At 39.0% G+C, this 14,788-nt stretch overlaps 1 protein-coding gene across 1 annotated transcript in view; it reads right to left on the bottom strand.

Moving 5' to 3' along the window:
• Positions 1 to 1,485: 1,485 nt before the first annotated feature.
• Positions 1,486 to 14,788, bottom strand: part of LOC135225601 (zwei Ig domain protein zig-8-like) — a 26,851-nt gene continuing 13,548 nt past the window's right edge. The window contains exons 2-6 of the mRNA XM_064264897.1: positions 8,788 to 9,035; positions 7,095 to 7,317; positions 4,885 to 5,012; positions 3,594 to 3,762; positions 1,486 to 1,686 (exon numbers count right to left, since the gene is read on the bottom strand). Of these exons, the coding sequence (XP_064120967.1) occupies positions 1,550 to 1,686; positions 3,594 to 3,762; positions 4,885 to 5,012; positions 7,095 to 7,317; positions 8,788 to 9,035 (905 nt within the window). The 3' untranslated portion in view covers positions 1,486 to 1,549. The remainder of the gene's footprint in view (positions 1,687 to 3,593; positions 3,763 to 4,884; positions 5,013 to 7,094; positions 7,318 to 8,787; positions 9,036 to 14,788) is intronic.

Below are 14,788 nucleotides of genomic sequence, written 5' to 3'. Positions count from 1 at the left end.
TACATCTATCATTTGTTTGTACAGTTAGTCGCTGTCCGCTGGGACATGTCTCCTCTTCTATTCTTAGTGACACAAAAACACAAATTATCCTCTCCTCAGTTCTGCAGTTCCTCAAATCCTCAACATCGGATGCCTTTTTTTTAAGGTACACAGACACAAATGTGCATCTGTTTTGGCTATTTTCATCATTCAATGTTGCGTATGCCATCACAGATGTTTATGTCATGGTTCTATAACAGTACACACGCATGTAATGATATTGGAATCTTGTTGTTTTCATTTCAGTATTTCGTATGTCATCTCAAATGCGTATACATGTGTATACATTCATGAATATGCTTGTGTATGCGCTTGTGATTTTATATATGTATGTGAAGCTGTATGTATTTTGGTCAACTTTGGCTGCGTGCTTCTACGTCTATGTATTCTCGTCAGATGAATTTGAAAACGGTCGACCGACTTTTATAAGACAAATTCACACTTGATCATAAAACACACTTCAAAGTCACTTCAAAGATTGTGTAACCAAACCTTTGCGTATACAATTCTGATTTCTACACTTGTTTCACGAATTGTCTCAATTTTGAACTTTTTTCTGATCACTGGATTTCTACACTTGTTTCACGAATTGTCTGAATTTTGAACCTTATTCAGATCACTGGAAACTTTTCAATATAAAATATTTGAAGATATGAAAGTTCTGGTCATCCTTATTTTGTTTCAGGAATTTTTAGCGTCATAGTGCACCAAATGCCAAAGGTGAGAAAGGACCTTTGCCATCGCCTGCCAGGTAGTTAATTGCCCAAAATGTTCATAATTACTCGTGGGTCGATAGTAACGTGTCCGTTTGTGAATGCTACAGAGAGGTATGATAGAAGCAATAGTTTCTTTGCTTTGTATTTTACTTCGTTCCTATCACACAACTTCTTCTTTATCTCCTTCTTTATATTTGATACGTGAGATATGAGCTAGGTAACTTCACTAGCAGACGCTTTAGTCGACTATGGTAAGATGACGAAACCTCAACACTTGGATGAATACGATGATTGTTTCTGTCAGAGAAAGAAGATAGAAAACGGGAACCACATCTTCTTCGTCTTCTTCGCTATTTGGCATCAGAATCTCTTTCCCTTCAAGGAAACTGACTGTGTCGTCTACCCTAGACCTCTCTCTCTCTCTCTCTCTCTCTCTCTCTCTCTCTCTCTCTCTCTCTCTCTCTCTCTCGTCACAGGTACAGTCGCCTTCTGCGATTTCGTCGCAGTCTCACAATCCTCTTCTACTCTACAGTGAGACAGTGACTGGGTATGGGGGGGGGGGAGGGGGTGGGTAGGGAGAGGGGGAGGGGGAATGACGAAATATGACTTTGAGAGTGAATAGTGAGGCATTAGAAAAAAATGTTTTTAAAAAAACCTTCCTCTCTCTCTCCTCTCTCTTCTCTCTCTCTCTCTCTCTCTCCTGCTCTCATCTACCCGATCATACCTCTATCCCTTGACTTACAAAACTCTCTAGAAAGCTATATGTGACAGCGCGTGAGACCCTCACACTAGAACTAAAGGTGACGCCGCAGGTAATTCCAGGTGAGGTGCAATATAGAGAGGCCGAGTTGGAGCAACAGGGTTTGGGAGACGGAGGAGGAGGATCGAAAAATGGAAGCCTGGTTGGTCTGCATTGCTGCCGGCTGCTCGCCTGAAAAAAAAAGAAAAAGGAAAGATCGAAAGAGGAATTCATTGTTTTTTTTTTTATGAAGGTGCTTTTGCTACTGACTTTCTCAGAAATAAATAAAAAGTACCTTTTCAGTTGACTCTCAGAAAATAATTGTTTTAATTGTTAAAATTTTTCAGAAGATCGTATAAATTTAAACAAAAAAAATGAAAAATGAAAAGAGGAATTAATTGTTTTTTTTTAAATTAAGGTGCTTTTTCTGCTGATTTTCTCAATTTTCAGAAGATCGTATAAATTATTAACAAAAAAAATAAAAAATGGAAAGAGGAATTAATTGATTTTTAAAAATTATAGGTGCTTTTTCTCCTGACTTTCTCAGGAAGATATAAAAGGTACCTTTTCATTTGACTCTCAGAAAATAATGGTTTTGATTTTTCAGAATATCGTATAAATTATTAAAAAAGGAACAATCGAAAGAGGAACTAATTGATTTTTAAAAATATAAATGTGCTTTTTCTCTTGATTTTCTCATTTTTCAGAAGATCGTATAAATTATTAACAAGAGAAAAAGAAAAAATCGAAAGAGGAATTAATTGTTCTTTAAAAAAAATAAATGTGCTTTTTCTCCTGACTTTCTCATTTTTCAGAAGATCGTATTAATTATTAACAAGAGAAAAAGGAAAAATCGGAAGAGGAATTAATTGATTTTTAAAAAATAAAGGTGCTTTTTCTCCTAACTTTCTCAGAAAAAAAAATTAAAAGTACGTTTTCACTTGACCCTCAGAAAATAATTGTTTGAATTTTTCAGAAGATCGTATAAATTATCAGCAAAAGAACGCAAATCGAGAAGCAGTGAGCAGAAGATCACATATTTATGGTATATGTATTTATACGAAAGTGTTTCGTAATAAAAAAAATCGCTAATCGGTCCATATATGGTCATATATTTATGGACACTGGCAAAATAAAATGAGTCGATCTTTGTAAAATACTGTATTTCTTCTGATCAAGAATCTACGCCAGTGACCTCAAATATTGTGACGCTAGAGATAGCACAGCCAAATAATCAGTCTTCTAGTCAAGAGAGGAGGTAACTAGAATGAAATTACTTAGAGAATTATTAGTTAATATATATTATAATAATTTCATCATACAAAGGAACGCCCATTGCAAAATTCTGTGTTTTTCCTGATCATGAATCGACTCAAATGCCATCAATTATCGTGACGCCAGAGATATTACGATCAAACAATCAGTCCTATAGTCATGAGAGGAGGAAACCAGAATGAAATGTCATACAAAATTATTAGTTAATATAATAATTTAATCATACAATGGAAAGCCCATTGTAAAATGCTGTGTTGTTTTCAAATCAAGATTCGACTTCAATGACCACAGTTATGTGACGCCAGAGATATTACGATCAAACAATCAATCTTATAGTCAAGAGAGGAGGAAACCAGAATGAAATGTCATACAAAATTATTAGTTAATATAATAATTTAATCTTACAATGGAAAGCCCATTGTAAAATGCTGTGTTGTTTTCAAAAAAAAAAATCAAGATTCGACTTCAAAATGACTCAGTTTGTGACGGCCAGAGATTAGAGATCAACATCAATTTTCTTATTTAAAGTCAAGAGAGGAGGAAACCAAGAATGAAATGTCATTACAAATTAATTAGTTAATATAAATAATTTAATCTTACCAATGGAAAAGCCCATGTTTAAAAATGCTGTGTTGTTTTCAAATCAAGATTCCGACTTTCCAATGACCTCAGTTTAGTTGACGCCAGAGATATTAACGAATCAAACAAACAATCTTATAGTCCAAGAGAGGAAGGAAAACCAGAAGGCAATGACAATGGCAAAAACTATCAGCCTATGATGGATAAGAATCCCACCGTGCCCCCCACAAAGGACGTCCACCTACCATTCAGGATGTGTATCCTGACGGAGGCCGTGGCCGAGGGCGAAGGAACGCAGGAGTAGGTTCCTGTGGCAGCGTCGTGGGCATCGTGGATCAGAAGGATGGTCTTGGTGACTGGACCTCTGTCCGTGATGACACTGACCCTGCTGTCGCGGTTGTCGTAGTTGATGACCTTCGGCGGGAGAGAGAGAGTAAAATAATGAGAGATGAGATGAAGAATGAGATAAAGAGAGAGAGGGTGAATAAGAGATAAGAGAGAGAGGGTAATGAGATAAGAGAGGGGAGGAGATAATGAGAGAATGAGAGACATGGTAATGAGATAAGAGAGAGAGAGAGAGAGAGAGAGAGAGATGATAATGATATAAGAGAGAGAGAGAGAGAGAGAGAGAGAGAGAGAGAGAGAGAGAGAGAGATAGAGAGATGATAATGATAGATAGAGAGAAGTGAGATGAGAGTAATGAGATAAGAGAGAGAGAGAGATAATGAGAGAATGAGAGAGAGAGATGATAACAAGAGAATGAGAGAGGGTAATGAGATAATAAGAGAGAGAGAGCATGATTGAAATGTCGTTACGACATCACGAGGCAGCAGAAGAAATCAAATGCGAATACTCCATTGACGCGTGCGGCGAAGTCCCTCGTCTATAAAATTAATCGAATTCTGGAGGCTGTGAATGACTTCTCATTGAATGCGCTCGTCCGCGGCTCTAAATACAGGGGAGGGGGGGTGGTTGTTGATTTTTTTTTTGGGGGGGGGAAGGGGGGAGGGGAAGGAAGGCGTGGTGGAGAGGGGTGGGGGGAATATATGAAAGCTCCTTTTGCCTCAATGAATCCTCAAATTTTTGGAGAATCCTTCATATTGCACATAATCGTGGCATGCAATTCTTATATACATAGATAGTCATGGCGTATGTTACTTATAGATAGTCAGATAGTCATGGCATATATTCCATATAGTTTATATATATATATATATATATATATATAGTATATATATATATTATATATCTATATAGTTATATATATTAAACGAAATATATATATATAATATAATATATAGTATATATAATATATATACTATACATAATTTATATATATTAGATAATATAATATATATCTATATATATATATATATATATATATATATATATATATTATAATAGATATATACCTTAAGACTATATACCATGACTATCTGGCTGTTTATGCTATAATATATATATATTATATATATATATATATATAATATATATATATAATAATTATAAATGTATACAAATCTAGATGGCCCTCACCTTGTTATTGTGGTACCAGAAGATCTCTGTTGGCGAATCCGGGTTGTGGTTGATGATACAGGTGAGATTGATGGTCGACCCTCTGTCCACGTATCGCTCAGGGGATCCTATGATCCTTGCAGTTGGCACTGGAATTTAAAAAGATCATTTGAGCATTACTGTCATCGTCACTAAGAGTTAAACGGCCAGGTAAGGATTCTATGCCAATTAGGAAATGAAATTGAAAAGTACTCATAGTAGCAATGAGTCTTGGAATGGTGAGACAGATCCACAGTTATGTATGGGTACATATATTTAAAAAATAAATCTCTACAGAGAGCTTTCGAGAATCACTTCGATTCCTGTTTTCAAAAGGGTAATCGAACACATTCCCGAAAGCTCTCGGTAGAGATTTATTTCTAGAATATATAATTAATTCATGCACACTCTCCGAGTTGGTTTCTGCCATTATTCATTTGCATTGTCGTGCGATGGTAGGATCATTTTTACTTTCATTTAAGTGCACTTCGAAAGAAAAACCAATAAATGGACTTTTTACTATATATATATATATATATACATTTATTCTCTACTATATATATTCTCATTCATCCAATACGACTATTATCCTACATTCACCTGGAGAAAAAGAGAAGATCAAATATTTCCATTAACCTCGAGAGTTTGATGTGACGTAACATTTGGATAAAACATTACAACATCGGAATTTAAATCCTGCCGTTTCTATTCTACTCTGAAATGTAAAACTCTGAATAGTCTTGTAGACTAATAAGATGAAAGACCTTTATGAACTGCATAATGTGAAAGAAATAATATCCCTCAAAATCGAACGGTTTTTCGTGGTTAATTCCAGAGTAAATCAGCCAGTGCATCAACGTTATTTTTAGGTTTATCGTAACGCAGATATGGCACAATAAACATAGATATGGAGAAAGAGGGAGAGAGAGAGAGGTATGCAGTTCTTTATGGCATATAGTTTATAAGACTTCTATTGAGAGAGAGAGAAATTTAGGTGAGGATCGATACATGAAGACAATTATAAAGAAAGCAGCAATAATGGATAGGAGCTTATCTGAATTAACAATGAATGGAAAACATTGAAAAGTGAAGTCTGACGAAGTTGTGAACACATGCAAATATTTCGTATTTCACATGATGAAATAGATTAGCTCGACCACCTTCCTCGTCATTCGACAATTCCGTGAGTCTCATAGCTTTCAGTCTATTATCCTGTAGAGAGGCCATTAAATTCAATTACTCCTTTATCCTTTCTATTCTTTAGGTTTCATCTGCCTTTCCGTTTATGAAGGATGGTGGCTTTCTCTTCGTTCGCTCCTCACACTTATATTGTTAATGTTATTAAAATTTCATCTAGATGTGACAATTCTGTTGTTGAAGCAGAGAAATGTTTATCTGAACAGAAGACTTTGATGTCCTCCTGAATATTTTCACTATTTTATAAATATCGCTTGAAAAATGGAAATTTTAATCTAAATCTAATATTTCTGTTGTCAAAGCTGCGAAAAATGTATCAGAATAAGACTTCTTTATCTTTTAGAATATTTTCACTCTATTATTTAATAAAAATGTCGCTTGAAAAATAGAAATTTAAATCTAAATAAATACAACGCTTCTGTTGTCGAAGCTGAGAAAAATGTATCAGAACAAGACTGTCTTCTCTTTTAAGATATTTTCACTACAATATATAATAGATATCACATAAAGGAAACGAGTTCATCCAGAATAGTATCATATTCTGCTTAGCGCACATATTCGCACGCACAAACACGCGCAAGCACGCTCAATCACGAACTTAAACTAAAGGCCCCCATACCCTGAAAGAGTGCCTGAACGACTGTCTGTATGGTTCGCAAAAACACTGTGTATGGGCTTGTCTAAATGCAAAAGTGGGCGGGGCTTCGTGTCTGAACGATCTCAGCGGGAATCTGTCACGACCAGGTTGCTGCTGGCTAGCGACTTAAGTCTGTCATACACAGATCGTTCAGTGCATGGGTTTGTCTGCCGACGCGTCTCTTCTAGAGACGATGCCATGTCTTCTCGAGACAAAATCTTTGTTCAGACTGAAATCGGTGCGGAGATCGTTCATTACCGTCTGAATAGTGTGTGTGTGTGTGTGTGTGTGTGTGGGTCGATAACGACAATCGTTCAGTGTATGGGGTCCTTAAGAAGTAACCCAAACCACCACTCACCAAAGACGGAGAGGTAAACCGGGAACGTGATTGGATCCGTGGGATGGGTATTGACTTGGCACTCGTACCGACCGGAATCTCTGGGCTGGACTGACTTAATCTTGAGGATCCATGAATGGGCATTCGTGTCGGGCGAGTGGATGACCTCGAAGCGGTCGTCGGCCGTGTAGGTGTACTGCGCCACCGTCAGGATGTGGAGGTCAGCGTCTCTGATCCACGACACCTGGAAGGGAACAGAAACTGGATCTTGAGGAATTGTAGTAATTTGTTGCCAGAGGGTTTCTATGGGCGACAGAAACCAGATCTTAAAATCCTTGCAATTTATTGGGAATTTTGTAAGGGGGTTTCTGTGATAGAAATATTTTGAGTAATTGTAGCAATTTATTAGAAATTTTGTCTGAGGGTTTTCGTGATAGAAACATCTTGTGTTAGGAAATGTACTAGGTTATCTGCATTGTTGTCAGAAGGTTCCTGTGATAGAATCCGGATCTTGAGTAAGTTTAACAGTTTATTAGCAATGTTGTCAGATGTTGTCATAGCAAGATATCTAAATCTTAGGCAATTCTAGCAGTTTATTAATAGGTAATGTTGGCAGAGCTGTCAGTGAGCTATAGATACAAGATCTTTAGTAATTGTGGCAGTTTACTGGTAATGTTGTCAATGTTGTCATAGGGTTTTAGTGAGAAAGATATCTAAGATCTTGGGCAATTATAGTAGTTTATTGGCAATGTTGTCAGTGAGCTATGGATACAAGATCTTGAATAAGTGCAACAGTTTATTGGCAACGTTGTCAGATGCTCTCAGGGGTTATTTGTGAGCAAGATATTTAAGATCTTGGGCAATTCAGGCAGTTTATTGGCAATGTTGGCCGAGGGTTCAGTGAGCTATAGATACAAGATCTTGAGTAATTGTAGCAGTTTACTGGCAGTGTTGTCAGATGTTGTCAGAGGTTTCTGTGAGCAAGATACCTAAGATCGTAGGCAATTCCAACAGTTTATTGGCAATGTTGGCCGAAGGTTCAGTGAGCTATAGATACAAGACCTTGAGTAATTGTAGCAGTTTACAGGCAATGTTGTCACAGGGTTTCTGTGAGATATAGAAACAAGATCTTGAGTATGAAGGTGTAGTAGGTTATTGCTTATGTTGCCAGATTGTTTGTGTGCTTACTGTAATTGATGTATTACAGTAAGCACACAAACGTAACAGTTTATGGTCCAGTGATGAGCTCTGGAACCCTTCAGTGACTTCAAAAACCCTTGACGTAAAAGCCCAGTTGATATATTTCGTCAAGCAAGATTTTTTTTGGGGGGTAGAGGGTGGGAAATGTGTTTCGAACTGGAAATGGTAGACACCCAATCTCTCGGTCCTTAAAATTCAGGCCCAAGGGCTGAATAAGGATTACGTTTTGATAGGAAAAATAAAGAGGATATATAAATCTACATCCTAAAAAAAGAAACACATGCATAAACACCTGCACAAAACGAAATTACACACAAAACCCATTCGAAAATAATTGATTAACACCTGCCAACAAAATTATCTCATACGAAGAAAACACCTGCACATCAATGAAAATAACGATCCGGTCTTCAATTAAAGCTTCGTGAAAATTAGACAAAAAAATTAAATGAACACCTGCAAAAACACCTGTAAAATTACACCTGCGGACCACTGAAACCCGAAGACGCCTTACCGTCTTGTTGCCAATGTTGTGAACGATGCAGTGGAGGTAAGCATTGTCATCCTTTAGGGCCGTGACGTTCTGGGGAGGCGAGGAATCAAAGGTGGGTCCCTGGTAATTTGGCTCCCACGGGACGTGGCGTCTCCCTCCGTTGGGGGTGTACGTCGGTATGTAGACGGGGTCGTGGAAGCCGAGGGGCATCCCCCTCAGGCCGTTACGGTAGTGCCCGTTCCGGAGGATCCTGCCCCACAAGAGTGAACCTGAAAGATGTAGAGGATTGTGTTATTACTGTTCGTGGGATTCATTCTGCGAGAAATGGAGAATTGGATAATGGTAGAGCATGCTTCTCTCTGTCTCTCTCTCTCTGTCTCTCTCTCTGTCTCTCTCTCTCTCTCTCTGTCTTGGGTTAATTCGGCGAGAAATGGATAATGCTAGAACATCCTCCTTCTCTCTCTCTCTCTCTCTCTCTCTCTCTCTCTCTCTCTCTCTCTCTTTGATTAATCCTCCGAGAAATAGATCTGCTACAACTACTCTCTCTCCTCTCCTCGTCGTCTCTCCTCTCTCTCTCTCTCTCTCTCTCTCTCTCTCTCTCTCTGTAATTTTAAGCTTTCGTGATTCTAATTAAAGTTATAACTTACTAATTTTATATAAGGGTCCAGTTTTTAGGTTTTATTAAAGAAAAAAATAGATTCTAGTATCATAATTTTAAGTGTAATAACGTCTGGAGTTATAACGCCAGATTAACTCAGTATTAATCAGTCAGTCCTCTCTCTCTCTCTCTCTCTCTCTCTCTCTCTCTCTCTCTCTCTCTCTCTCATGGTGAATAAGTTTCACTCGAATTCCCTACCTCCTATCCAACATACATCACCGAACGTGGAATAATATGCATGCATATATGTTTGTGTTTGTGTTCAATAGTTCAACCCATCATGATAAGGACGTTACCAGGAGTTGCCAGAATGAGATGAGGCCATTAGCATTCCAAAGCCTCTTATTCTAAAGTCAAATGCCGGCCAATTAGCGCGAAAAGGAAATGTTGTTTCGGGCATTTACATAATGGGATTACCTAGTTGACGCGATATGTGTTTCCCGTAATTTGTGCGAGAGAGGTTTCGACTCTTTTTTTTCTAAGTAAGAGAAGGGAAGACTGAATTTAGTAGTAAGGATGATTCTACTTGGAGGTCGCTTTTAAGAAATGACTTCAACATGTCTTAAATATGTCGGCAACTTATTGCCTACATGTCAGATGCATTTAAAAAAACCTGTGGTTAGTTCCCGTAATTTGTGCAAAGTTTAAACTCATTTTTAAGTAAGATAAGGGAAGACTTTTTCTGAATTTAGTAGAAGGGTTGATTCTACTGGCGTTGCTATTTAAAGAAATGTCTTCAACATGTCTCTAACGCGTCGGCAACATATCGCACACATATCACATACATGTTAAATACAATGAATAAGACTATCGTTATTCCTAACCAATGTTTAATACGAATGTTCAGCATTTGTCAATGATCCGTTCTCCAAGTTCGGTCGCTGAATTGTTTTTAACCTGTTTGTGACACGTATGCGACAATTTTCGGATGTGTTTTGATAAAATGTTACATTTAAGCCTGGATTCGTCTTAAATGGTACCTATACCAGTCAAAGACTCGTCAATGCAAGATTTATACCATTCATAGAGCTTTTTTTTTTAATAGTGTTTAGAAATGTAACGATGTGTAAGATAATATTATGAAAAGCCGTATATCTCCATCCACATGCTTGTATGATTCCGGCGAGTTAATGCTTCTTACAAAATGTAATGGAAGCTTGTATTTACGCGTCACATAGCACAGGGTTAATTTCTCCCCCCTGTTACTCTGCGTAATCATTTGAGCAGCATTACCCATCATGTTATCATTGTCATACAATACTTATCGCAAATGTCCTGGATATATCCCCAATGGGCACAGTACTTTCGCCAACTTTGTTATTTACAAGGGATCATTCGCACATAAGTCATTGTTTTCCCTTTAAAGAATCCTTAAGTGTCGATTGGAGAAGTGAGAATTGGAGTAAATGATGTAAAATCTCCCTTTTTGTTTACATTGCCTCCCCAAACCACCCCCCCCCGCCCCCCCCCCCCCCCCCCCAAAAAACCCCAAAAAAAAAAAAAAATCTGGGTAAAGTGGCTAATAACGTGATCGAGCTTGGATGATATGCAAATATGAATAGAAACCATTGTAATTTTAATTTGTATTCGTTGGGTGGTGACAGATACTTTTTTTTTTTTCAATACTCGTACATTGGTTTTCATCTATTTGCATTTTATTAAATAGTCGGAGAAGAAATATACAAGACTTAGTGTGATTATAGACACTATACTTTCATATGATTTTGTTCTACATTGTATTTACCTGATGATACCTGTCTCTCCTCCTCCTCCTCCTCCTGCCTGGTTTTCCTCTTCCTCTTCCTCCTCCTCCTCCTCCTTTTATTCTCCCTTCTTTCTCCTCCTCCTCCTCCTCCCTCCTCCTCCTCTCCTCCTTACTACTCCTCTTCCTTTCCTTCCCCTTTTACTCCCCTCCTCCTCCTCCTCCTACAATATCTTGCCTGTTTCTCCTCCTTTTCTTCCTCTTCTTCCTCCTCCTCCTTCTATTCCTTCCCTTCTTTCTCCTCCTACTCCTCTTCTTCCTCCCCTTACTCCCTTCCATCCTCCTCCTCTCATTCTTTCCAAAAAAAAAAAAAAAACCAAAATTAATCCTCCTCCTCCTCCTCCCATTCTTTCTCCTCCTACTCCTCTTCTTCCTTCCCGTACTCCCCTCCCTCCTCCTCCTCCCATTGTTCGTCCTCCTACTCCTCTTCTTTCTTCCCATACTCACCTCCCTCCCCCTCCTCATCCTCCTCCTCCTCCCATTGTTCCTCCTCCTACTCCTCTTCTTTCTTCCCCTACTCCCCTCCCTCCCCATCCTTATACCCTCCTCCTCCTCCTCCTCCCATTGTTCCTCCTCCTACTCCTCCTCTTCCTTCTTCTACTCACCTCCTCCCTCCTTTCTCCTTCCTCTCCCTCTAAATGTCCACGCAACGCATCCATTTCACCACTGTTTGTTTTATCCGCATATTCGAAACTGGGTCACGGCGACTTCCAATTACCTATTGGCATTTCCCAGTCGCCAGAGAACAGTCTCTTGCCATTATGGCATTAAGTAGGGAGGGAGGGCCCTGGCTCGAAGGTTGAGAATACAGAAAAAAAGGGGAAAAAAAATTAAGACAGCCTTCGTACCCAAGGCTGTGACAGGTCGTACGTTTCGGGCTAAATGGTCTCTCTGCGGTCTCCCTCTCTGCTACCTGGCTGAAGGCTTTTTTTATATTTATTTATTTATCTTTCATATTTAATTTGCCTTCTTCGGTGACGAAGTGAGATAATAAGTTGGCGGTAGTTTCTTTTTATTTTGGTATTTTTTCTGTAATCTTTTGCATACGTCCGTTTAAAAATTAGTTTGCTGTATTTGCGTATTTATTCTCTCTCTCTCCATCTCTCTCTCTCGTCATCGTCTCGATCAACTACTGCGTTAAAACTCCCTCGAATCAACTCACTTGGTTCCGTTAACTCTGAAAATCAAGGTCATTCCTTCTCTCTCCTCTCTCATCTCACTCTTCCTCATCTCTCTCTCTCTATTTTATCCTTTGTAAGATACAGAATAGGTAATGTAAATATTGGAAATAAAGCGCCGTGGCAGAGTGGGTTAGGTCGTCAATGGACTGGTTAAGCAACATTGGGGCTGGTCAGTCGTTGGATGGGTGACCGCTCTCCTCGGCGTTGATTCCTTGGGAAAGGATCTTTACCATAATTTCCTCAGTCTACTCAGCTGTATATGAGTACCTATCCCTGATGGGGTAGGGTCCAGCTATGCGTTAAATAGCAAAACTCAACAATGATGTTAAGAAATGAAGGAATAAACGACAACGACGTAAATGGAACCTCAGGCAACAGAGGAGCTTCGTCCGGCAGCCAGGTATTCAACCCAATTGAAGGGGAAGACGGTCAAGTACTTGGAGGTCGTCATCCAGCAACTGACCACCACAACGACAGTAACCAACAGCCTGAGATTGGAGCTACAGAAGCAAACCAAAGGAAGAAATGGACGAGAGAAGAAAATAAGGAAAATATGGAGATGCTACATCAGAAGCACCCGACGGAGAGAGGATATAGAAGAAGGTTGGTCAAAACATCTGGAATGAGAGGAATAACACCCCCCAAACAGAGCAGAGGCTGGCAGACCAAGTAAGGAACATAAAGAAAAAGAACTGGCTCTCCCCAACAGAAAGAGAAGGACTGGAAAGGGAAATGTCACACGACAACGAATTACACGAAGACGAACTGAGGACGATGCCACAGAAGACGACAGGGATATGAGGTATCAACAACGACACACGAAGAAACACCGACGAAGTAACAGAGAGGACGGAATGGGTAGAAAAGATTAGACAATGGATGGAGCCAGATACAGAGAGAACAAAGATCCCCTCCATGAAAGCCTACAACACCAAGAAATTAAGGGAGAAAACAAGTGAGGTCAATGAAATAATGGGCATAATACACACCACCAGTATCACAGAAACAAATAACTTGGCATATGCAGGAGCAAGATTAGTAGCGAGAACTGATGGGGATTTCGACACCACACCACCATCACTCCAACCCAACAGAAACCAAAACAGCAACCTCCTTGGAAAAGGCGCCTGGAAAGCAAATCATGGTGATGAGATCTGACTTGAGTAAACTGAAAGAGATGGCAGAAAAAAGGCTAAGAAGCAAGAAAACAGGGAGGAATCAACGAGAAATACAAAGTACAAGAGAGGGGACTAAATAACACAATAGAAGCTGTAAAACAGAGGCTTAAGGCCAAAGCACATAAGATCCAACGGTACATGAACAGGAATAAGGGATACCAAACAGAACAAAACTATTCGGAACCAACCAGAAAAGACTATACAGCAAACTAAGAGGGGAAGACAACCACCCAGAAATTCCTGAAGCCGAATCAAGTAAGAGACTCTGGGAAAACATATGGAGCAATCCGGTATCACACAACAAACATGCAACATGGCTCCAGGAAGTCAAGGAAGACGAAACAGGGAGAATAAAAAACAAAGATTCACAGAGATCACGACAGACACAGTCAGACACTAACTAAAGAAATGCCCAAACTGGAAAGCCCCAGGTCCCGATGAAGTCCATGGATTATTATTATCATTTTTTTTTTTTTTTTTTGCTCTATCACAGTCCTCTAATTCGACTGGGTGGTATTATAGTGTGGGGGTTCCGGGTTGCATCCTGCCTCCTTAGGAGTCCATCACTTTTCTTTTACTATGTGTGCCGTTTCCAAGGATCACACACTTCTGCATGAGACCTGGAGCTACTTCAGCCTCTAGTTTTTCTAGATTCCTTTTCAGGGATCTTGGATCGTGCCTAGTGCTCCTATGATTATGGGTACGATTTCCACTGGCATATCCCATATCCTTCTTATTTCTATTTTCAGATCTTGATACTTAATTATTATCATTTATTATTATTATTATTATTATTATTATTATTATTATTACTCTCTCTCTCTCTCTCTCTCTCTCTCTCTCTCTCTCTCTCCTCCTCTCTCTCTCTCTCTCTCTCTCTCTTTTATCCATTGTAAGATACAGAATAGCCAATGTAAATATTGGAAATAAAGCTTTTTATATTATTATTATTATTATAATTATTATTCTCTCTCTCGCTCTCTCTCTCCTCTCTCTCTCTCTCTCTCTCTCTCTCTATCTCTCTCTCTCTATCTCTCTCTCTCTCTCTCTCTCTCTCTCTCTCTCTTTCTCTGTAAATTGATAATTCTGCGAGGATGAAGGGAAAATAAAAAGCAATGTTGCAAATCAGTTCTCCATAACGGAATGCAGACTTCTTTCCAAGATATTACTAAAGATTAAGCGCAATTTCTATTCAACGGCGCGTTTTCGATTGGGTCCCGAGAGTTTAATTCCTTGCCACTTC

Source organism: Macrobrachium nipponense, chromosome 13, assembly GCF_015104395.2.
Source record: "Macrobrachium nipponense isolate FS-2020 chromosome 13, ASM1510439v2, whole genome shotgun sequence".
NCBI classification, from domain to species: domain Eukaryota; kingdom Metazoa; phylum Arthropoda; class Malacostraca; order Decapoda; family Palaemonidae; genus Macrobrachium; species Macrobrachium nipponense.
This window is presented reverse-complemented; position numbering and strand designations above follow the sequence as displayed.